Genomic DNA, 25,842 nt, shown 5'->3' with positions numbered 1-25,842 from the left:
TTCAAAATGAAGTGAACAACACAGAATTTCACAGGAATTTCTCTTTGGACACCATTAATGAGCTGTAACTTGTCGCTTGTGAATGTTTATATTTTACCACTAGGTGTCACTGGAAGATAAACAGTAACTGAACAGACTGGCATATCGATGTTTTCCTGTAAAAAAAATTAATTGATTTTGTGTATATATTTATATTTTTTATTTGCTTGCTCATAAAAACGTGCTAGCATCAGTCATCCCTTGTGTCCTGCCTCACATCTTCTCAGCTCACTTTCCCCCAGCCATTGGAAGACAACCATTTACAGAACCTAACTTCAGCTGCACTGCATGTGTTTTGCATTTTTGTACTAAGGCTTTTCTCATGATGTGGTTTTCACAGGGACACCTGTGAGAAGCTGCTTATCAACGACAACTGTGGAGAATTAACACCCCATGGGAAAATCCTTGACTGTAAGGGGTGTGGATCATTAATATGTGCTTCCCTTGTATTTCTCAGGTGGGCAATACTGAGGCACAATCCGTATGATTCAACAGAAAGTTCTAATGGGATCAGAGCCTAGTTTTCCATAGTGGTTTTCATTCTGATAACACATCATTGTATTGGCTTTCTCTCTCTTTCCTGTTCTAGTTTTCCCAGTGTCCCAATCCTAACATCTGGTATATCCCAAAATAAAGTCTTACTTATAGAACATTCCACATCAGTATAATTTACTCTGACTCTCTCTCCTTTCCTGTTTTAGAGTCTTCTTTTTGGAAGGAAACTAAGCATAACTCACTACTCTGATAAAGAGTATTTTCAGATCTGAACCAGAAATGCATAGAAGAAAACATAGGTACTAAACTCATGGACTTTGGATTAAGAGAGTATTTTATAAATTTGACCTCAAAGGCAAGGGAAGTAAAAGCAAAAATAAATGAATGAGACTATATAAAACTAAAAAGCCTCCATGCAAAAAAACCAAAAACCAAAAACCAAAATGTCGGAAGCCAGCCGACCAAGTCAAACCGGGTACCTGAATGGGGGAGCGGGGACTGAGAAAAAAGAGAAGACAGACAGGGTGCAGGAGGGAGAGCAGATCTCACAACTGCCTCTCCGAGTTTATTTCTTAACCTCCTTTTAAACACAATCTGTTTCTTTGTGCATTTCAAAATAACATAAAAGTAACATCCTGAAAATCCAGGTGCAATTGACACTCCCTTCGACACTCCCTTAGGCTATACTTAACCTTCTTCTTCCTGAAATTCAACAGAACCAGCCTTTTCTTTTTTATGCAAGCAGGCCTCCTGAGATAAACCATGCACTCTTTTAAATTTGGGGAGCTTTAGCTCCCTACACCAAAAAAAAAAAAAAAAAAAAACAACCCAACAAAACAAAGAGACAACCAACTAAATGGAAAAAGATATTTGCAAACAACACTTCTAATAAGGGGATAATATAAAAAATATATAAAGAACTCACATGACTCAACAACGAAAAAAAATAATCCACTTAACAAATGGGCAGAGGACCAGAAGAGACACTTCTCATAAGATGTCATACAAATGGCCAACAGACATATAAAAATATGCTCAACTTCACTAGCTATTAGAAAAACGCAAATCAAAACCACAATGAGATACTACCTCACATCTGTTAGAATGGTTATCATCAACAAGACAAGTAATAACAAGTCTTGTAGAAGTGGTGGGGAATAAAGATCCCTTATATACTGCTGGTGGGCATGTTAAGTTGGTTACATTCACTACGGTAAACTGTATGGAGGTTCCTCAAAAAATTAAGAATAAAATTACCATGACCCAGGAATTGTTTTGGGTATCTATCTCCCAAATTTGAAAACATTAATCTGTAATGCTACATACACCCTGATGTTCATTGTATCATTATTCACGGTGGTGAAGACATGGAAACAACTGAAGTGCCCTTTGATAGATGATTGGATAAAGAAGAGATGGTACATACGTACAATGGAACATTGCTCAACCATAATAAAAGATAAAATACTCCCATTTGTGATAACATGAATGGATCTTCAGATTATTAAGCTAAGTGAAATAAGTCAGATAGAAAAAGTTGAGAATCATATGATTTCATTCATAGGTTGGATATAAAACCGAAAGCAACAAATGAACAAGACAAACCCAAACTCATAGACTCAGACAACAGTTTAGTAGTTACTAGACGGAAAGGGTTTGGGGGTAGGTAGATAATGGTAAAGAAGGTCAAATATATAGTGACAGAAGAAAATTTGACTTTGGATGGCGAAGACACAATGCAATATACATGTGATGTATTATAAAATTGTATACTTGAAACCTATGCAGTTTTTTTTTTACCAATGTCACTCCAATAAATTTAATAAAAAAGAACATTTTCAGCACCCAGAAGTCTCTCTCATAGCTCAACTACCTTTCATTTTATATTTTTATTTTTAATTAAGTAATTTATTTTTAATTTTCCAGTTACAGTTGACATTCAATATTATTTTACATTAGTTTTAGGTGTATGGCATAGTCGTTAGACATTTATATAATTTACAAAGTGATCCCCTTGATTAGCCTAGTATCCATCTGGCACTGTACATAGTTATTACAAAATTATTGACTATATTCCTTATGCTGTACTTTATATCAACTACCATTTAAGGTCAACAAATATTCTGTTCTCTATCACCATAGATTAGTTTTGATTCTGTTTTGAACTTCATGTCATTAGAATCATGCAGTAAGTCCAATTTTGTTCTGGCTTTTTCCATTCAACATTATTTTTGTGAGATTTATTCATGTTGTGGCACGTAGCAATAGTTGAGTATTTTTCATTTTTGTATAGTATTCTATTTGTGACTATACCACAATTTACCCATATTAGTATGAGTGAATTGTTTTCAAATTTTAGCTGTTTTGAATAATGGTACTTTCAACATTTTTGTGCATGTCTTTTGATAACATAAACATTCAATTCTCATAAGAATATACATAGAAATAGAAATATTGGGTCACAAGTTGTACTTTTTTTTTTTACATTGAATAGATACTAGTAAACAGGTTTTCTAGTGGTTATGCCAATTTACCTTCTATCTTTGCCACATCCTCACGCATAGTTGGTATTATTAATCCTTTTAATTTTAGCCATGTGATGTGGGTGTAGGGTATCTAATTATTGTTGTAATTCTCTGTTGACTAATGGTACTTAACATATATTCATATACCTATTAGCCATTTAGATTCACTCTTTTGTGAAGTACCATTTTAAGTTTTTGACTATTTGTGTGTGTGTGGTGAGGGAAGGCTGTCTGTCCTTTTTTTATTAATTTGAAGATCTTTATAATTTCTATATACTAGTACTTTGTTGAATATATGCATTGTAAATACCTTCTACCAATGTCTGCTTTACTGTTTACTCTTAAATTTGTGATGGAACGGATTTTTTTAATTGAGTATAATTTATTAATATTTTTCTTTATGACATTGTTATTTGCTCCTGTAAATTTTTCAGTCCTCCAAGGTCATAATATATTCCCCTTAATCTGTGATACTTAAATTTGAGTGAACATCAGGATCAGGTGGAAAGTTTTTTAAGACAGATTTTTAGGACTTACCTCCAGAGCTTCTAGTTCTTTAGGTCAGGAAAAAGGTCCAAGATTAGCATTTCTTACAACTTCCAGATGATGCTAATTTTGTGGTCTGGGGAATCACACTTTGAAAACACACCATTATGTGTTTAACTATTTTATCTTTTACATTTAGAAGCTTAACTATTTCACCTTTTACATTCAGACCTACAATATACCTAGACTTCGGTTTTGTGTGTGGTGCGAAATAGAGGTAAAATTTTATTTTTTTTCAGTGTTAATCAATTGACTAATACCACTGAGATGCAGTACAAATTATGTTGTAATTTAAGTGTCTACATGTATACAGATCTGTTTCTGGACATTTTATTCTGTTCCATTCTTCTTTAAGTCTATGTTTGTTCCAATGCAATGTAATAAAGTAATCTTAATTACTTTAGATTTGCAATTAATCTTGATAACCACTGGAGTAATCCTTCCTACTATTTTTCTTCTTCAAGTGCATGTTGTAAAAGAAGAGAAAATATGTTTTTCTTTGGGCTTAATAAAAAAATCAGAATTATCTATACATTTTAGAAAACTGAGATGTCAATTTAAATATAAATATTAAGGCAACAGTTATTACTAAGAAAACAATACAGAAGTTTAGGTATTTTGGAAGTTAAAGTTTACTTTCAAAAGCCATAGTAACTGTCTCTGTAGTCTAGATATCTGTAAGACATCTCTGTTTAGAAACATATTTGAAAGTCAAGAAGATTTTGAAAAAGAAAGAAGTAAAGTGAATAAGATTTTCAAAAGTGGAACTATCCAGCATCTGGGCTGAATTTTGTCCCCCTAAAATTCAGGTCGAAGCCCTAACTTCTGGTTTCTCAGAACAGGACTATATTTTGAGATAAGTCCTTTAAAGAGGTAATTAAATTAAAACCAGGCTCTTAGGCTCAGCTCTGATCCTATCTGAAGGTATCCTTATATAAGGAAATTTGGACATATAGACACCAGGGATGGGTGTGCATAAAGGAAAGATGATATGAGCGCACAGTGAGAAGTTGACCATCTACAAGCCAGAGAAGACTCAAGAGAAGCCAGACCTGCTGACACTTAATCTAGGTCTCTAAAACTGTGAGAAATCCATTTTTGTTGTTTGACTCACCCAGCCTGTTGATAGTTATGGGAACTTTAGCAAACTAACACATGTGGTGTCGGCAAAGTTTTTTTCTAGATGATTAGTCATTAAACAAAGAAAGAAAGTATACAAATATATAACAGGCATTGCAGCATAATAATGAAATATTTAGGCTGCATTTTCAGAACTTATTAGGGAAAACCAAAATCTTCTTAAAATAGTTTTTAAAGAGAAAGTTTTTAAGGAAAATATTGAGTAAACGTATAACAAAGAGTGTCTTCACCTACTTTCTATCTGATAATAAGAGACTTAACAAAGTAAATTGGGGAAAAATGGAAATATTAAAAGCAATCAGTATAAATAGAGGTATCTAACAGGTGTATCGATTTTTATCCTTATTATCTAGTGATTGCTAGAACAGATGAGAACTAATAAGAAGTATGGCCAAGAAATATTCCCTGACTGTCCAAGAATTTTTATCAGTTTCTTATTGAAGATTTAGAAGGTGATATCTTACACACGAGGTGTTATATATGATGCTCATTATGTTTCATTTGAAATTTTTGTTATCTTTATAAATTTCTGAAATAAAAACCACTTGAAATATTCTCATGGACATATAGTCTCATTGCTTAGGTCCTATCTGATTATTGCAGCCAATATTTTGGTGCTGATTGAGCAAGTCCATGTCAGCAGTGCAAATACAGATGAAACATTTAATTGAGGCTTACTGGATTCTAGTAGTTTCCTTCATTAGAGAGTTATCACACTCTACATTTATGGTACATTTACATGTTTCTTTCCTTATAGTTTCAGCTTCTATCTTTCTACTCAGTCTAATCTCAGTGTTTAGCACAGCTCTTGGTATTTACTATACATTGATTGAATTATTACTTAAGAAATAACTAAAATATAAGAAAAAGGAATTTTGCTTCACATTGATTTATATTCTATGCTACCATATCTTTGAGTTGCTTTCTTTACTATACAAAATAAAGATTATTTTTCAAACTCAATAATTTACTTCAGAGTTTTTGTCTTTCCTTAATCTAAAAATTTATGCCTTTCATTAATTCTGGAAAATTCTCAGCCATTATTTCTTCATATATTTCCTCTTTTCGTTATGGTTTTTTTCTCTAATGAAATTTCTTTTGGGTTAGGTATTGGATTTTATTTTTGTTTTCATATCTCTTAACTTCTTTTTTCATATTCAACATCTCCTTAGCTCTGTTATTTCAAGATCGTATATGTAGAATATTTTTGAACTCCAATCTTAGATTTGTGATTAGGAATTCTTAGAATGAGAAACAAACAAATAAGCCAACATTCAGTGACTATAGAAATAGATGAGCTTCTTCCCTCGCACAATTCTGTGGATTTTTTTTCTAGTTCACCTTGTCAGTGAGATGAGAGTGTAGCAGTAGACTCAGTTACAACTTTCACTTTGTATGCCTGGTCTCAGATCCAAGTGACCAAGATAAACAAACTCCAGGAATCCATACAATACTTTGAATAACTAATGTCGGATCCTGTTTAGGTTCCTATTTTTTTTCTGTTGTTGTTGTCTTTTCTTTATTTCATTGTGAATGCAGCTCTGCATTTAAAACATAATGAAAATAAAATTTTTTAATCTTATAATTCTAGGTGTTTGTATTATGTTTTTTTTTTCAAGGTATGTAGTGTGCCATCTTTCCAGAAATAGTATCCATAACTGTGTTTTATATATTACACATAGGAATTTAAGGGTCATGTACTAAACAGTGCTTTAGGTTTGAAAGTGATTTGGGTAGGAAAGACTGAGATTAGATTGAATGGATAGGGAGTATAGGAAAATGGAGACCTGGGAGCTGAGATGGAGGCTAAATGGAGAATGACTAAGACATGGAATAGTGAGAAAGAAGGAGGGAGAATCAGTGGGGAAAGAGGAAAACATGTGAGTGGGAAGGAATGGGAGTTCAGTAAGATACTTAGAATGTTAGAGCCAAAAGTAATAGTATTAGAAAACATTTCTTTCAACTCAGTTATTTTGCAGATAAGGAAACTGAGGCCAGAATACTGATATGATTCTCTAATTCACTGCATTCAGTAGGTATCCCTTCCAGGAATTCATCTTGACTTTTTGCCCTAAGATCGTTTTAGTACAAGATATTTGCTGTGGAAGGTGAAAAGCACTCAGATCAGATGCATGAAGAGATGCAGGAAGCGAGAAATGTGAGAGGAAAACTGGAAACCCATTGGGAGGAACAAATTAAAGCTCAGTAAAGGGCATATGGTTATAGGAGGCAGTGGATCTCTTTAGCAGAGAAGCTGAGGTTTTGCTAGTGGGAAGGGGGTGTCAGATGAGTGTGTGACACTGTGTGGGAGGGGAGCTCACATCTGGGTTCTGAGGAGAGCTCTAAAGGGGAGGAATTCAAGAGCAGTGATGATGTTTGGGGAGCACCACATAACAGCTGTTAGAAAGAACATGAGCATGCTTGTGGCCTGAGCATCAATGAATCAAGAGGGGGATTCCTGGAGGATCTAGTGACATAAGAAAGAATTCTGGACTCCCCTGTAGACTAGCTGGGATATCCTGCCTGGTTAAGTTCTATTCATGGTGTATCTAACCCATCCCAATTCTCTTCTCTGGGATTTCCTGTGCTCAGAGAAGACACGATTATCCCTTGTCCTGGTCACCTCCTCTGCCCCATTTTATCTCTTGATTTTTGCCATCAGTTCTCTTTTTCAGCTCTCCTCAGCCAGCTCCTGAGAAGCCCTTCCTCCTTCTCCTTTTGTAGATCTTTCCCTTTATCCGCCATAGCTGTGTTTGCTCAGAAGTGGAACTGGCTGGGAAAGCTAAAGATACACAGTGGGACCATGTCTTTAGTACCAGCAGCTTCCTGCATTTATCGAGATTAACTTTGCTCAGAGGAGCAGAGCGGAAGAAACTTGTGGCTCTGTTCCATTTCTCTTTACAATCCTCCTCTTCCTTCTCCTCTCCCTCTTCTTGTTTAATTCCTCCTCCTCCTCCTGCATCTGCTAAGCTGCATGATGTTTCTGACCAGCTCCCAACTCTTTGGTCTCAGAATTCCATTCCTCATGCAGTTATCTCTCTTTCTTCTCCTTCCTACTCAAACCTAAACTTCCTCCTTCTCACTTTCCCCACTCTCCACTCAAGGATATAAGCACTGGTGGCTACACAATTTTTGGGGTTCTACGCAAAATGAAAATGTGAGGCCTCATATTCAAAGAGCAGGAAAAAAAATCCTTTTTAGCCATCCTGAAATATTGAACTTTTTCATTTCTTTTGATCTCTCACTCACTCTGTCTCTTTCTCCCCCCGCCACTTTCAACCTGTCCAGATTTTGTTGTTGTTGTTATAGTTTTTTTTTGGTTATTTTTAAATTTTAATTCACTAATGTTGCTCTTCCTTGGACACAGGAACTCACAAGGGAAGTACAGACCTTCTTGCTTGTCATGGGGCTCCATTCCCCTTGATCTGTGTGTATGGTTAATAATTTTTGGTCAAAATACAGACGTCTTATTTAGAATAATAGACACTGAGGTAAATAATATCTATGATCTATTTATTATCTATCTATGTATCTATGTATCTATGTATCTATGTATGTATGTATGTATGTATGTATGTATGTATGTATGTATGTATGTATCTATCTATCTATCTCTCTCTATCTATCTATCTATCTATCTATCTATCTATCTATCTATCTATCTACCATCTTTATTTTTCCCTGGAAATAGCCATGCCTTTTCTTTGGCTAAGCATTGAATGTGGGGGTTGTCAAACTAATTAAGATTTGATTAGGTTTGTGTTTCAACAGTCTTCAAATTTTTCTAGCATTACTCTGTCTGTAGGGTGGGGCTGTTTGCCTGAGTGTTTTTGTTAAAGTCTGCTTCTCTCTCAGGTTTTGGTATTTTCTTTATGATGTGCCTCAAGAAGATTTATCTTCATGCTCTTGCCCCTGTTACAGTAGTAGACTGCTCATGTTAGTCAATGCTTGTTAACCTGCTTTGGAGAGGGAGCAGAGGCCTTATCTTTGCTCTGGATCAACCTCATTCTTAGGCAGGTGCTTTGTTTTTTAGTTTTGGGGATCAAGCCTTCTGAGTGGTCCTGCCTTTCTCTCAGCAGTATAGGACCTCTAATAGTCTAACAGTCTAGGACAGATTGTTTTCCTATCTCTTACCCATTTTCCGCCTTCCCCCAGCTGCAGTGCATCTTCACCTGTGCTCTGAAAGCAATAAAACTTTCTGTCCTTCCCTACCAGGTTAAGAATTTTTTGGTGTAGGAGATATGGGAGAAAAATCTGGTTGAGATTGCCTGCCCATCTCGTACAGTTGCTGCTGTCATACCTCAGGCTTGAACCAGGAGAAAGATTTTTCTGTTTTCTATCTTTGGATATAATCTTTCAGGAGTGTCTATTGAGGTCTCTGGAAAAACTCTAGAAATATATAGGTGAATTTCCCATGGCTGTGACTTTCGGTTTTTTGGTATACCTTTGTTAGTCTTTAGTAATTTGTTACTGTTGTGGAGCAGGAGAGAATTCTCCCCCTCTACCTTCTTCATTTCTTCTGACTTGACTAGTTATAAAATAATAAAATTGTCGCAGGACTAGATTAACAGGAGAAAAAACAGTTTAATACATGTGCATGGAAGAATCACAATATGATGCTCAGATCATAAAATTAGGCTAGAAGATATGTTGAACGAAGCACATCTTTATACTTATTAGACAAAGAAACAATAAATATGTGAGACACTGACAGCACAAAGAAAGTGCATGTTAGAAAGAAACTCAAGTTGATTTGGGTATTTGTTAGTGAGGAATCTAAACAAAGTTTGGGCTTAGGTAGTAAATTAGTAAAGGTGTAACAAGGTTTGTTTATACATGTTTTTTCAACTCTAGATTTTGTAATTCTTGTGATAGGTTGTTTCTCAGTTCTTCAGTAGTGGGGTGGGCACCTATCATTGAGATTTATCTCTTGATATTAGGGGGACAGAAGAAAATCAGAAACTTCTTTCTGTGGTTGCTGCTTCTCAAGTGATTTTAGTTCAAAATAATGTGAGCTAAGGATGAGTTAAGGTACCTCAGAGCTTCAAAGGGTCATTGCAGGATGATAATAAGAGATGTTCAGTAATAGTAGTTAGTCCTACCATATAGATAGGTTAAAAAAAAAAGTACTTCTGGTGATAATTCATTATGAGTAATACTCCAATTTAAACTTTTTAAGGGAGAGGTAAAAGTTTCTTGTAAAACTGCAGGATCTTGATTGCCTTCAACTGAAATAATTCAAATGCTAAAGTGGCACATTTTGGGAGGCCTGCTCTGAACTTCTACATTAGCTGAAGTGTAATTCAGCATTTCAGCTTGTTAGCAACAATAAGACCATATTTCTTCTATTTATGTAATTATCCCTTTCTTTTCTTATAAAATCCCCTTGTCTTCACCCTGTAATCAGGACACTATTTGGGTTTCTGCCTGAATCTGTGTTGTCCAAATTCCAATTCTTTGATCTCAAATAAACACTGCCCCACATTTTGGCATTTTAATTTTAGGTTAACATAATCTCGACTTTCTCTAAAACTATTTTCTTTCTTAAATTAACCTGAGATAATTTCTATTACTTGTAAACCAAGAAATAGCTCAAGCACATTTATCCAGATGATACAAAAAAAAAAAAAAAAACCCAAAGATTTAAGAGATGTTTTGATGCAGACAGGGCCAATTTCCTCAAGTTAGGGGGAGTCGAAGCCCTGTACATAAAGAAGAGGGTCTTTTGTTGAAGGGTGAAGAAAAAATTTAACACACACGCCAAAGTTAGAGTCAAAAGGAAAGTTTATTAGGAAATGGGTAACACTTCGCAGACAGAGCGTGGTCTCCTCCCAGAGACAGAGAATGAGAGGGACCAAGAGAGGCTTGGAAAGATAGTGAGTGGGAGTAGGGGTGAGTGTTTGGGGAATTCGGTTTATATGTCATTCTTTAGTTCCTGTGAGTTATTGTTTAAAAGACTTTGTCAATCCATTTCCTTTGATATGGACATACAGTTAGGAAGGGGAAGGGTATGTAGCTGAAAAGGTAAGAATCTAGATTGCAAGGCCTGCTGGCAGTTCCTAGCCTTTAATCCATAGGTTCCCCATAGTTTTAGCCGTAAGGAATGACTCTTTGTTCTTGGTTCCCCTTCACTGGTATGGAGAATGGGTTGTTAGTAATCCAGCAGATCTTCCTTTGTTCTGAAGGTGTCCTCCTGGCCTGGCTGCAGGGCTGATCAGCACATTGCAGTCTCTGAATGTGGCTTGAATAACATTTTAATTTTCTTATTTCTTTTCTACATTATGTTAACATTTATATAGCAGCCTGAAAGAGGGAGGTCAGCATTTCCAGCAAAGACCAGCTAATGGTAAGACAAGCATGGAACATCCAAGCAGGGCCAATAAAAAAGGAAATCTTGGGTAAATAATTCCAGAATATGCTATTAACTTCACTTCCAACAAATTATTACTTAAAAAAATATTACTAGCGGGGGATTTATAGCATAACCCTCTGTGTAAACTTCATGCTTATTAGCATATGATTTTACACCAAATAAAATCATATAAGATTTTCATTTCACCAAGTAGGGATACAAAATAGAGGGAGAGAAAAAAATGGCGTAGATGATAGAGACTCTGTTCATCTCTCTGGTGACCAAATCAAAATTGTGACAGAAATAAGGAGCAAACAGCAAAGAAAATCACCCGAGATCCAGATGAACAGCCATACAACTATGAAGAGAAATAAGAAATCACCCTACAACGGGAGGAGTTAGGACGGGGCGAGGATGCAAGGCTGCCCGGACCTGAGTGGCTGAGAGGAACAGAGGCCACAGCAGCGGCAGCTGCAGACAGCTCTCAAAGGGGCTGTGTCTCCCAGTGGACTTTTGCTGAGACGGACCTGCTCGCTCTGAGCACCAGTGCCGGGTTGGCTGTGCAAGGGCTGTCCAGGGACTTACAGGAGGACACTGAGTTGTCAGAGTGAGGGATAGGGAGAGACTCGCTCTGTACAGAAGTGGTGGCAGTATCCATTGTTCCTCTGTTGAGCCTTCCCCATCTCAGAATGCAGACTCAGAGCTGACATGGCTGAAACATCAACAAACTGGATGACAGAGGTCACCCTGCTCCGCAGATTCCTTGAAACTCCTCCTCCCCCAACTCGTGCCCCACTCAAGCCACATTCAAGTGTATCCTCAGTGAGTCAAGTGCCCCTTGCTGAACAGTGCCTAGACTCACAGTAGTGGCAGCTGGCCTCCGTTTCTGGTGTGGCCTTTTGAGGTAACTAAAAGCATAGCTTCTGTGGATTGCTTGTTGAATCATAACAGGTGATCCCGGAGGGTTACGAGCTGGTGCTAAACTTGGCCTGCAGCTGAACCTCTTTCAGGACTGTGCCACTGGTACCTACTTCACATAGATGCACTAATAAGACTGGATGATTTAAGAGCTTTGCTTAGTACATAGAAGCAGACAAAGAAAGTCAGCCAAAATGGTAAAACAAAGCAACAGAAACCATATGAGAGAACAGAATAGAGATCCAGAATAATAGAGTCAAGCAATCTAATAGATGCAGAGTTCAAAATACTGGTTATAAAAATGCTCAGTGAACTTAGGGGAAGTGTAGATGAATTCAGTGAGAACTTTAACAAAGAGATAAAAAACATAAAAATGGAAATGGAAAGTGTAAAAAGAAACCATTCAGAAATGAAGAACACATTATCTGAGATGAGAAATATATTAAACGGAATAAACAGAGTGGGTAAAGAAGAAAATCAAAGCACCGACATAGAGGATGGGGAAACCAAGGACACTCAATCAGAAAGGCAATTAAAAAGAAGTCAAGACTATAATAATAATAATGGAAGGAGCCTTTGGGACACTATTAAATGTGAAATATCTGTGTCATAGGAGTATTGAAAGAAGTCGAAGAGCTATTTGAAGAAATAATGATGGAAAACTTCCCTAACCCAGTGAGAGAAATAGACACACAATCCCAGAAAGTGCAGAGAGTCCCCCTCAAAATGAACCCAATGAGGCCCACACCAATACGCATTATTACAAAAGTGCAGAGAGTCCCCCTCAAAATGAACCCAATGAGGCCCACACCAATACGCATTATTATAAAAATGCCAAAGTTAAATACAAAGAGAGAATCTTAAATGCAGCAAGAGAAAAGCTCTTAGTACCTACAAGGGAGCACCGATAAGACTGGCAGTTTATTTCTCTAAAGAAACTACATAGGACTGAAGAGCTTGGCACAAAATATATAATGTGATGAAAACACAGGCTCACAACCACGAATATTTTATCCAACAAAGCTATCATTTAGATTTGAAGGACAGATAAAATACTTCCCAGATTAAAATATGCTAAAGGAATTTATCAACACCAAGCCAGCATTACGGGAAAAGTTGAAGGGACTTCTTTACGAAGAAAAAACATGTATCAAAAACAGGAATAAAGAATGGTAATAACTACATTCCTATCAACAAGTACCTCAAATGGAAAAGAATTAAATGCTCCAACCAATAGAAAGAGTGGCTGAATGAATAAGAAAACACGACCCTTACATATGCTGCCTACAAGAGACTCATTTCAGCTTAAAAGACACACACAGACTAAAAGGAAGGGGATGAAATAGATATTGCCCTGATGGACAAAGAGGGTATTGTGCTGAATGAAATGTGTCAGATAGAAAAAAACAAATACCGCACGATTTCATGTACATGTTGAATCTAAAGAACAAAATCAACAACAAAAGCAGAAATAAACTCATAGATACAGAGAATATTTTGAGGGATACTAGGTGGGAGGGATGTTGGGGGGACAAAAAAAGGCAAAGGGATTAAGAAGTACAAATGGATACTTGCAAAATAGACATGTAGAGTGTAACATGGAGAAGATGGTTAATAATGTTGTAATATATATGAAAAGGGGAAGAGGGGTCCTAGATTTACTGGGCTGATTGCTTTATGAGTTATGTTGATTTCTGATCACTACGCTTTACAACTAAAACTGGTATATTATTGTATGCAAACTATAATTTAAAAAACTCATTAAATTGTACAATGTAAATACAAGCAACAAGTTGTCTAATACATTTCAATAAAGATGGAAAAAATGAGTTTGGTGAAACATGGCAGAGTGAGAGATGTCCCCATATCTCTCTCCTTGAAACAAAAATCAGTTGAACATCTAAAACTCAACAAAAAGCACCCAAAGTGCACACCAGCATGTCTGAATGCGGGATCTGTACATAAGAGCTACCACAGGTTAGAATCCTGGATGTTGGGCAGTGGACTGGGAGAAATAAAGCTGCCTTGAGCAGCCGCTGGAGCTCTGTGTAGAAAGAGAGGGAGAGGAGATGGTGTGGCAAGTTCCCTGAATAGCCCTGCTTGGGAGAGCTAGGAGCTCCTTGTAGTCATCAGAGCAGAGAGCAGAGAAGCAGGGATGGCATAGATTGATTTTACCATGGTTGTAAAACTGAGACCAAGCCGCAGCCCCCATTTCACAACCCAGAGAGCTCCTCCCCCAATATCCTCTGAGCCCCAGAGGAATCTGAGTAAACGCTACCGAAACTGTTGCTAACATTGACAGGGACTGAGACTGAAGGTAGCAAGCATGATTAATATTTACAAGAAAATAAAAAGGCATTATTAAGCCTTTATATAAAGCAGGATCCAAGAGGCTTAGATGCTACCTACTTGAAACCAAAAGAAAAATGCCTTCTTTGCAACAGGCTAAAGAGAGAGCTTTATATAATAAATCTTCTTTCTGGAAAAAAAAAAAGCAGAATACACTTCCATTAATGCCAAGGTGGTGAAATAGTCCATTAAACACCAGGAACAAAGAAGGTGACAAGGCATCTCAGAAAGAAAGAGAAAAATCTCCAGAAAATAAGCTTAAGACATAGAAATAGGTGATTTAAATGACAGAAAATTCAGGATGGTATGTATGAAAAAATTCATTGAGATCTGAAACGAGTCATAACAACAATTTCAGGAACTGAAAAAACAAATAGATGGGCATAATGAGTTTTTTAGTGAGTAGATCAAAACCCTCAAAGAGAACAGGATAGAACTTCTGGATATTAAAAACACACTTCAAGAGTTGAAAAATGAAATAGCAAGTTTGGGAAATAGAGTTGACCAAATGGAGGAAAGGATCAGTGATATCGAAGACAGAAATCTAGAAATAAATCAGAAAGAAGAAGAGAGAAACTGAAGAATAAAAAATAATGAAAGAGAAATACAGGAACTAGCTGATACCATCAGGAGGAAACATAAGAATAATGGACATTGTCAAATGGGAGGAAAAGGAGCAGATACAAAAAGGATTTTCAGAATAATAGTTGATGAGAATTTCTTAAATCTAAGGATTGAGGTGGAGCTTGGAATTCAAGAACTCAACAGAAAACCCAAAGATCTTAACCCATAAAGGCCTTCACCAAGATACATTGTATTAAAATTATCAAAAAAATCGACAACAAAGACAGAATTCTCAGGGCAATCAGGGAAAAAAAGATGATAACCAAAATGAAAACCCCTTAGATTATTGTCAAACTTCTCAGCACAAACCTTACAAGCCAGTAGGAAGTGGAATCAAATATTCAAACTATTAAGTGAAAGGAACTACCAGCCTAGAATAATGTATCCAGCTAAGCTCTCCTTTAGGTATGAAGGAGGAATTAAGACATTTCCAGATATACAAAAATTGAGAGAATTCTCCACTATGAGGCCTACGGTACAGGAAATACTGAAAGAGTTCAGCTCACCTAAAACAAAATGACAAAACAACAACAACAACAACAAACACACAAATAGGAATAAGGTGACTATCAGGAAAATAGAAGTAGAAGAGTACAACTCTTACTAAGAACAGGGCATTATAAGCTAAACAATAAGAAGAGATTTGCTATAGCAAGATAGTAAAGAACGTTCTGCATACATAGGGACAAATCGAGACAACAATGACTGAAAAGGGGAGGATTCAAAGATCCAAATTTGCAAAGTCAAATGGAGATAAGGCACACACAGAAGAATATGGGTGACTGTATACATGTAACTATCCTTTTCATATTGGTAATGGTAACCACATACCAAAGATTCAGAACTGAAGTATATAACATAAAATTAGAAGGACCAGAGGTAAAACCTACAACAGCAAACCAAAATAAAGGAAACAGAAACACAAGGACAAAGAAGCAATGGAAACACCGAACTACCAGAAAGCAAAAAATAAAATGTCTATAAGACTTTATATTTCAATAACCACCTTAAATGTAAATGGACTGAACTCACCAATAAAAAGGCACAGAGTTGCAGAATGGATCAAAAAAACAAAACCCAACCATATGCTGCCTCCAAGAGATAAATTTCAGGTCCAAAGACAAATATAGACTCAAAGTGAAAGGGTGAAAAATGATATTTCAAGCAAATGGCATTCAGAGAAGAGTGGGAGCAGCGGTACTAATTTCAGAAGAAATAGTCTTCAAAATAATGAAGGTAAAGAAAGGTACTGAGGGACACTACATACTGATAAAGAGAATCATGCAGCAAGAAGACATAATACATTAATATCTATTCTCCCAATCAGGGAGCCCTGAAATATATAAAGCAATTACTAACTGAACTAAAGGGAGAAACAGACCAAAACACTATCGTAACAGAGAACCTAACCACCCCATATCGGGTATGGACAGATCATCCAAACAGAAAATCGATAAAGAAATAAAGTCCTTAAATAAAACATTAGACAAGTTGGACATAATTGACATTTACAGAGCCTTTCATCCCCAAACAGCTGCTTATATATTCCTCTCTAGTACACATGGAACATTCTCAAGGACTGACCACATCCTGAGACATGGAGATATTCTCCACAAATATAAGAAGGTTGAAATCATACCAACCATATTCTCTGATCATAATGCTTTGAAACTAGAGATCAACTGCAAAAAGAAAGCATGTAGAAGAACCATATACGTGTAGAAGAACCATATACGTGGATATTAAACAACATGCTACTAAAGATTAACTGCGTCAGAGAAAAAAAATAAAAAGAGAGATCAAGAGATACATAGAAATGAATGATAATGATAGTACAACATATCAAGACTTTTGGAACACAGCAAAAGAGGTTATAAAAGGAAAGTTCATATCATTACAGGCCTATCAAAGAAAACAAGAACGAGCCCAAATAAACAACTTAACTATTCATCTCAAAAAACTAGAGAAGGAACAAGAAATAAATTCTAAAGTCAGTAGAAGGAAAGAAATAATCAAAGTTAGAGCAGAAATAAATGAAACTGAAAACAAAACAAATAAACAAGAAAAACAATAGGCAAAATAAATGCAACAAAGAGCTGGTTCTTTGAGAAGGTTAATAAAATCAACAACCTCTGGCTAGACTCACTAAAGAAAAAAGAGAAAGGATACAAATAAACAATATCAGGGATAAAAGAGGGGAAATTGTGACAGACAGTGAAGAAATACAAAGGATCCTACAAGAATACTATGAAAAAGTATATAGCACCAAATTTAATAATCTAGAAGAATTGGAACGGTACTTAGAAAAATACAACCTTCCTAGACTGAATCAAGAAGAACAGGAAAATCTAAATAGACCAATTAGCAGTATGGAAATTGAAACAACCAGCAAAAAACTACCAAAGAGTAAAAGTCCAGAACCATATGGCTTCTCCAGTGAATTCTACCAAGTATTCAAAGATTTAATGCTTATTCTCCTAAAGCTCTTCCAAAAGATTGAAAAGGAGGCAATACTTCGTAATTCATATTATGAAGCCAATATTACCCTGATAGCAAAACCTGGTAAAGATAACACAAAAAAAGAAAACTACAGACCAATATCTCTCATGAACACAGATGCAAAAATCCTAAATAAGATACTGACGAACCGAATACAGCAACATAGTAAAAGGATTATACACCATGATCAAGTGGGCTTTATCCCAGAGGCACAGGGATGGTTCAACATAGGTAAATCAATTAAAGTGATACACTTCATTAACAAATTAAAAAATAAGAATTATGTGATCATATCAATAGATGAAACCTTCGACAAGATACGGTATCGATTTATGGTCAAAACACTTAACAAACTTGATGTAGAAGAAAAGTACCTTGACATAATAAAAGCTGTAGAGGACAAACCCTCAGCCAACATTGTATGTAATGGTGAAAAATTAACACCTTTCCTCTAAGACCAGGAACAAGGCAAGTCTGTCCACTATAGCTACTGTTATTCAATATAACATTAGAAGTCCTAGTGAGTGCAATAAGGCAAGAGAAAGATATAAAATGCATCCCAATAAGAAACGAAGAATTCAAACTGTCATTTGTGGATAACATGAATCCTTATATAGAAAACCCTAAAAACTCCACAAAACACTGCTGGAAACAATAAGCAAATACAGTAGTTTCTGGATAAAAAAAAAAATCAATGCTCGAAAATCTAATAATGAAATGTCAGAAAAAAGAAGTGGAAAAAATAATTTTTTTTTTGCAATTGCAACAAAAAGAATAAAACACTTAGGAATAAATTTAAGGAAATGTGATGGACCTATATAATGAAAACTACAAGACCTTATTAAAAGTAATTGAAGAAAATACAAAGAAATAGAAAGATATTCTGTGTTCTAGGATTGGAAGCATTAACATAGTTTAAATGTATATAGCATATTACCTAAAGCAATATATAGATTTAATGTAATCCCCATCAAAATCCATCAGCATTTTTTAAAGAAATAGAAATAAAAAATTATCAGATTTATATGGAAGCACAAAAGACCCCGAATAGCCAGAGCCATCTTGAGAAAAAATAACGAGACTGGAGGCATCATTGTGTGCAACTTAAATTATACTACAGAGCGATCATAATTAAAAGCATAGATTGGAAGAAAAACAGACACACAGATCAGTGGAAGAGGAGAGAGTCCAGAAGTAAACCCATATTTATATGGGCAAATAATTTTCGACAAAAAGGTCAAAAACATACAGTGGAGAAAGGAAAGCCTCTTCAATAAATGGTGCTGGAAAACTGAAAGCCACCTGCAAAAGAATGAAACTAGACTGTTGTCTATCACCACACACCAAAATTAACTCAAATGGAATAAGGACCTGAATATAAGACCTGAAACAATAAAATGCATAGAAGAAAACAGGAATGAAACTCAAACACCTTGGATTTAAAGAGGATTTTATGAATTTGACCTCAAATGCAAGGGAAGTAAAAGCTAAAATAAATGAATGGGACTACATCAAACCAAAAAGCCTCTGCACAACAAAAGAAACCATCAACAAGGTAAAGAGTCAACCATCCGAATGGGAAAATATATTTGCAAGCAATGCCTCTGATAAGGGCCTATATCCAAAATATACAAAGAATTCAAACATCTCAATAACAACAACAACAACAACAACAACAACAACAAGACAAACAATTCAATCAAAAAATGGGCAAAGGACCTGAACAGACACTTCTCCCTAGAGGACATACAAATGGCCAACAAATATTTGAAAATATACTCAACATCACTAGCTATTAAGGAAATGCAAATCAAAATCACAATGAGATACCATCTCACATCTGTTAGAATAGCTATAATCAACAGGACAAGTAATAACAAATGTTAGAGAGGATGTTGAGAAAAAGGAACTCTCATACCCTGCTGATGGAACTGCAAATTGGTATAGACACTCTGGAAAATAGTATGAAGTTTCCTCAAAAAACTAAGAATTGATCTACTATATGATCCAGCAATCCCTCTACTGGTTATTTACTCCCAAAGACTTGACAATTCATATCCAAAAAGATATTTGCACACTGATGTTCATAAGCATTATTCACGGTTGCCAGGACATGGAAGCAACCAAAGTGTCCTACGATAGATGGTTAGATATAGAAGGTGTGGTACATACATACAATGGAATATTACTCAGACATAAGAAGAGATGAAATATTGCCATTTGCGACAACATTGTTGGACCTCAAGATAGTCATGCTGAGCGAAATAAGCCAGACAGGAAAAGTTGAAAATCACATATTATCAATTATATGTGTGATATAAACCTAAAAGCAACAAATGAACAGGACAAACAAACAGAGACTAATGGTTACCAGAGGGGAGAGAGCAAAGAGGAGGGGGAGGTGGGGGAGGTAGATAGAGTAAAGGAGGTCAAATATGTGGTGACAGAAAGAAATCTAACTATGGAGGGTGAACACACATTGTAAACCTATATATGCCTTGCTGTTAAAGTGTACAGTTGAAACTCGTTAGATGTCATTAACCAATGTCACCATTAAAAATAATAATAAAAATAAATATAAAAAAGATGGAGGAAAAAACAAGAGTTATGTTAAAGTTCTGCATAATTAAAAATAATTAGATGTCTAAGCCAAATTATTCAATCATTCAAAAATATTCATTGAGCAACCATCACTTGCCAGGCACTCTGTTAGACCTTGGGGATCTAGTACAACATGGGCTTATAGGCCTAAAACCACAAGCTAAATACTGAACTCAAGATTCTGAGTGACAACATTAGTTAAAGGTCTATGCTTTACAAAATATTGTTTTAAGAAGCCATGTGTTTGTCTAGATTCTATACATTATCATAAAATAGAGCACACCAAGATTTATAGTTCTTGGTTTATGTGTTCTTCCTAGTAGATTAAAAGCTCCTTAAAAAAGTGAATTGCATTGTGGACCATTGCAAATTCATGAATGTCCTGAAGTGCTTGAATCCAGGCAGGTGCTAAGCGACTCTTGGGTGAATGAATATATATATCAGTGCAAATCAGACGGGGTATTTTAAATGTTTCAAGGCTCCCATGGTCTCCGTAACAGCTGCTTCTTCTTTCCTAAGAATAATGGAGAATTTATGGTACTTTATACTGCTACCAATGGGAATCAAATGAGATTTTGAAAGAGTAAATAAATTAACCAATGAGAAGTCAGATATATGAATGAGCTAGGGGGTAGTGAGACAGAAGAAAAATATTTGGAGAATATTCTAAAGGACAAGAGAAGGATAGAGTGACAGAAAAAAAGCAGGGACATAGAACATTGGGTAATAATTGGAAAGATATTTAATTTTATGCTTTTATTGTACTGATGAGAACAACATGTCCCCAGAGGTAAAGTGACTATTCAATGTCACACAGGATTTATTTCATAGAGTTTGCATTAGGGAAGGATGAACAGAATGGAGGCTGGTGACAAGAGGGGAAGCTGAAAGCCAGAGAGGAGAGTCAGAACTGGAGAGGAAATGAGAGGCTGAGTTGGCAGTCCAAGGTTTAGGGAAGGGCATATATATTTACATTTTTTTTTTGTTGCAGACAGTGACTAAAGGGGAGGTTTGTCTGTTGGTAGAAGAAGGAAGTCAGAATAGAGGTGTTGTGGGGTAGGTTTGTTTAAAACAGAAATCAAAGACAGACTTTTCTGAGAGAAGAAATAACACCTGTAAATGAAATGCTGTTTCTGCAACTTCCATTGCTAGCAGTTCTCCTGCCAGGTGGTAACAATGAAGATGGTAAGAACTCTGGACACTGCCCAGTTGGGTGCAAGTGTGTGTGTGTGTGTGTGTGTGTGTGTGTGTGTGTGTGTGTGTGTGTGTGTGTCCATGTCCCTGGAGACTGCGAATGTCAGCATAGTTCCATTCTGAGCATTCCTGACTCCAGGACTCTGCACTTCTGAAGTCTGTATACAAAGCGTGGGGCCCTGGGGGCAGGCAAATGTCTGCTGAGGTAACTATGGCTTCCCTTTCCTCCAGATTCTGAGTTTCCCTCTCTGGCAAGTTTCTTTCTCCATTCTCTCCTTTCTGATGCCTTTTTTTTTTCTTTCTCAATTTATCTGTTCTTTTGCAATAGTCTTCCAGGAGCAGATCTTCCAAATCATCCACACCTCATCTTTTTACAACCGTTCCTGGACACAAAGTTGGAGCTCGGGTTGGTTGGGAGACTTGCAGACTCATGGCTGGGAGAGCAACTCGGGCAGAATCATTTTCCTGAGGCCTTGGTCAAAGGGAAACTTCAGCAAGAAGGAGATGACAGAAATGGAAGGGTTTTTCCGCAGACTCTTCATTGAATTGTATCACATATTTCACAACTATGCCAGCCAATGGAAGTTTGAATGTGAGTTCAATTCCCAAAATGGGGAGGTCAGATATGGGTGGGTTGTGTATGTCTTAATGAGTTTTCAGTCTAATTTCTCCCTCATTCAGTCTCTTCAGCAATCTCTGTCTATACATTTATTATAACTTATTGCATCCCACCCACCTTAGATTATTATGATCACAATTCATGCTAAGTCCTTCCTTAATTTCTGGCCCTCACCATTTATGTCACACTTTTCAAAAAATTTGCCCCCCTTCTCAGGTCATTTGTTTTTTTCTCCACCTCTAACTACTACCACTTCCTCTTCGTTTGAACTTCTGACTTAATCAAACTTTGTTCCATTACCTCAAACACCCAAACTTCTTCCTTCTACTTCCTTCTTTTGCTTCCACTCGTTTAATCATTTTTACACCCTCTTTCCTCTAATTTAAAACCCTTCTTCTCCAGATCCCTTTGTGGTACAGATGGCAGCAGGCTGTGAGCTGCACTCTGGGAAAGCCAAGGAAGGCTTTGTGTGGTTTGCTTATCAAGGATCAGATCTCCTGAACTTCCAGAATTATTCGTGGTTGCCATCTCCAAAGGGTGGAACTGGAGCTCAGCAGGTGTGCGGACTATTTAATCAGGACCCGGTTGTCAAGGAAATAACACACAGGCACATCAGTGACACTTGTCCACGTTTTCTCTTGGGTCTACTTGATGCAGGGAAGGCAGATCTCCAGAGACAAGGTCAGTCCCATACCCTCCTCCAAGAATTTTCTATTCTAATATTTACCTTCCCACCATTCCCTTCAAATTGAGGATAAGAAGAAGCAAAGAAGAAGAGGGATAATGGGTAATGGATTCCCAGAGTGAGAAAGATGTCTCTATCTAAACTGATACGAAGCTGTGAACCTCCAATTTTGTGTTAGAGTTCTCATTTGAATATCTTTCCTGTTCTCTGCAGTAAGGCCAGAGGCTTGGCTGTCCATTGGCCCCAATCCTGGTTCTGACCATCGGATGCTAATTTGTCATGTCTCTGGCTTCTACCCAAAGCCGATTTGGGCTATGTGGATGCGAGGTGAGCAGGTACAACAAGGCACTCAGCAAAGCGATGTCTTGCCCAATGCTGATGGGACATGGTATCTCAGGATTTACTTGAATGTGGAAACCATTGAGAGATCTGGCCTGTCTTGCCGAGTGAGACACAGCAGTCTAGGAGGCAAGGACATCATCCTCTACTTGGGTAAGAAGGAACTGGGGCCCAATTGGGAATGGGAGTAGGTGGTCCTCAAGCAGAGCAGGAGAGGCAAATGAAAAATGGCTGATTTATGGACTCCAGACCCAAAAAGAGTGAACATAATTAATTCAAGAAATAAAAGAGTTAAAAATTAGACCTGCATTTGTGGGAGGATTTTGAGGGTTAGGTGAATAATTCATCCCTGAAGAAGGACGAGAGAAGAAATAGGAAGAAAGGTGCTTGATGAAGTAGACACAGAAATGGAAAAAGTAATACCAGAGAAATGTACTAAACAGGGGGTGGTTTTGAAATGATACCCTCTTGTGTACTCAAACCCACAGAACATCAGAACTCCGTGGGCTTGATTATCTTGGCAGTGATGGTGCCCCTGGTACTTCTGATAGGTCTTGCATTTTGGTTTAGGAAGCGCTGGTGAGTTCTTTGTGTCTATCTTTCCTGCTCTTTTACACACTCCCCACTTGTCTTCCTATTTTTTTTTCTTTCTGTCCTCAGTTTTCCTCTTCCCAGTCCCCTTCCCTCTTTTTCTAAATTAAATAATTGGGGTGACATTGGTTAATAAAATTATATAGGTTTCAAGTATACAATTCTATAATATGTCATATGTATATTGCATTGTGTGATCACCTACCAAAATTAAATTTCCTTTGTCACTATATTTGACCCTATTTACTCTTATCTACTTCCTCCCCCTTTCCCTCTGGTAACCATTAAACTGTTGTCTATGTCTATGAGTCTCTGTTTTGTTCACTTGTCGCTTTCAATTTTATATTTCAGTTATGAGTAAAATCATGTTTCTCAATATTTTCTATCTGACTTATTTTGCTTAGCATGACAATCTCAAGATCCATCGATGTTGTTGCAAATGGCAATATTTCATCTTATAAATAAATATAAATATTTCATTTATATAGGCACACATATTCTTTATCCAATCATCTATTGAAGGTCCCTTCAGTTGTTTCCATATCTTGGCCACTATGAATAATGCTGCAGTGAACATCAGGGTGCCTATATCCTTAAAAACAAACATTTTCAAATTTTTAGAATAGATACCCAGAAGCAGAGTTACTGGGTCATTTGGTAATCTTATTCTTAATTTTTTTTGAGGAACCTTCATATTGTTTTCCATAGGGGCTGTACCAATTTACATTCCCACCAGCATTATATGAGCGTTCCTTTTCCCCACAACAACTAAGACTTGTTATTACTTGTCTTGTTGATGATAGACATTCTAACAGGTGTGAGGTGGTATCTCATTGTGGTTTTGATTTGCATTTCCCTAAGAATTAGTGAAGCTGAGCATCTTTTCATATTTCTGTTGGCCATTTGTATATCTCCTTGGGAGAAGTATCTGTTCAGATCCTCTGTCCATTTTTTAATTAGATTGTTTGTTTTACTCTTCAAATTTCACCTCCATCTCATGCAGAATAACTCCATCTCTGTTCTTATTAGGACGCACTGTGAATGACCTCCTGTAACTCTTATTCCCTTGAAACGAGATTCCAGCCACTGAGGGGCTCAGGACGCAGAATGGTGATGATGTCCTTTCAACTCTCCTTGTATAACTTTATTTTCGTGTGCATGTTTATGCTTAGTGATAAGTTGTTAATACAAGCTAAATGTAATTTTGCAGAAATTTTTTTCTGATCTGGAGTCTGAGATTTTAAAACTCATATTTTAACTCTGGCTGGAATGAGGTTCTAGTAACCTCTAGATTTTCAAAAATTAATGAATCTCCAGCCCATTTCAGATGTCACTTCCTTCTGGAGGCCTTCCTTAATCACAAGTGGAAGCAGTGTCTGAACTCCAATCACACTTTCAGTGTACTTGTTAAATCTACTTCTCACTTTCTATCTTTTGTTGCAGCTATGTAGGTCCCTTTACCTCTGTAATTTTTAAGCTTCTTGAGAGCCAAGTCTGTGTTTTTTTAATATTGTGTCATTGACAGAGTGTACTAAATACAAGTATTATTTTCTCACTAAAAAGCATGTGTTGAATTTATGCCAAATATATAGTTTTTTTCTTATTCTTTACCTTTCTGACATATTTGTGGTAGTTGAGACATTTCATGCTCTTTTTGTTAAAAGTCTTCACACTTTGCTACTTTCTTAGTGATTTCTCTCAGTCTCTGAGGGAAAACACAATTGAGCCTTCATTCATTGTTAAAATATAACTGTGGAGACCTATTGGGATAAAACTATTGCTCCAAGTATCTTAAACTAAAGGGGAAGTCAGGATGTAGCCCTTGCTATTTAGTGTGTTTCAGGCACAAACAGCAGAGTTGTCACCTTGGAAAATCTAGAATTTTGGACCTCACCTCAGTCATAATAATTGATAATTGCATTTTAGTACAATCAGAGGAGATTTGTAGATGCATTAAAATTTGAGAAACACTGCTATAAGTGATGCCTGAGAGGTAGCAGTGCAAGTGTGCCACAGAAACAAAAAAAGATGGTCAAGAGAAAAGAACGAGAGTGTTGGTAGTCAGGATTGAAGTGAGATTAAGGCAAGGGGAGTACTTACAGCACATTCTCACTATTGTGTTAAAGACACTGTGAAAACTAGTGAATGTGGAGCCATTGCTCCTAGGGGAAATACAGCGTTAGGTTTCTGTGAGCCTCTGGTCAAAACATTTTTGTGACTCTTATGAATACAGAACCCAGTTTTTTGTGTGTTTTTGTTTAAAACACCTAATTTAAGGTATATATAATTTCAAATAACTTATTATATGTAGTATCTTTTTTTGTAA

General features: G+C 36.5%; 1 protein-coding gene across 12 annotated transcripts in view; it reads left to right on the top strand.

Annotated features, from left to right (window-relative positions):
- LOC105306881 (T-cell surface glycoprotein CD1a-like) overlaps positions 1–25,078 on the top strand; it is a 134,594-nt gene extending 109,516 nt beyond the window's left edge. For 11 of the 12 annotated variants that reach the window (XM_023524427.1, XM_023524425.1, XM_023524428.1 and 8 more), the window contains 5 exons: positions 21,611–21,874; positions 22,304–22,582; positions 22,800–23,078; positions 23,414–23,504; positions 24,546–25,078. In XM_023524427.1, coding sequence (XP_023380195.1) covers positions 21,611–21,874; positions 22,304–22,582; positions 22,800–23,078; positions 23,414–23,504; positions 24,546–24,561 — 929 coding nt within the window. In that variant the 3' untranslated portion in view covers positions 24,562–25,078. Of the gene's footprint in view, positions 1–21,070; positions 21,274–21,610; positions 21,875–22,303; positions 22,583–22,799; positions 23,079–23,413; positions 23,505–24,545 lie in introns of those variants that run through there. The other variant, XM_011382153.2, reaches the window with a different exon arrangement.
- Positions 25,079–25,842: the final 764 nt, after the last annotated feature.

The sequence above is a fragment of the Pteropus vampyrus genome, unplaced genomic scaffold (genome assembly GCF_000151845.1).
Source record: "Pteropus vampyrus isolate Shadow unplaced genomic scaffold, Pvam_2.0 Scaffold463, whole genome shotgun sequence".
Taxonomy (NCBI): domain Eukaryota; kingdom Metazoa; phylum Chordata; class Mammalia; order Chiroptera; family Pteropodidae; genus Pteropus; species Pteropus vampyrus.
Note: the sequence above shows the minus strand (reverse complement) of the source record. Positions and strands in the feature narration are given on the sequence as shown.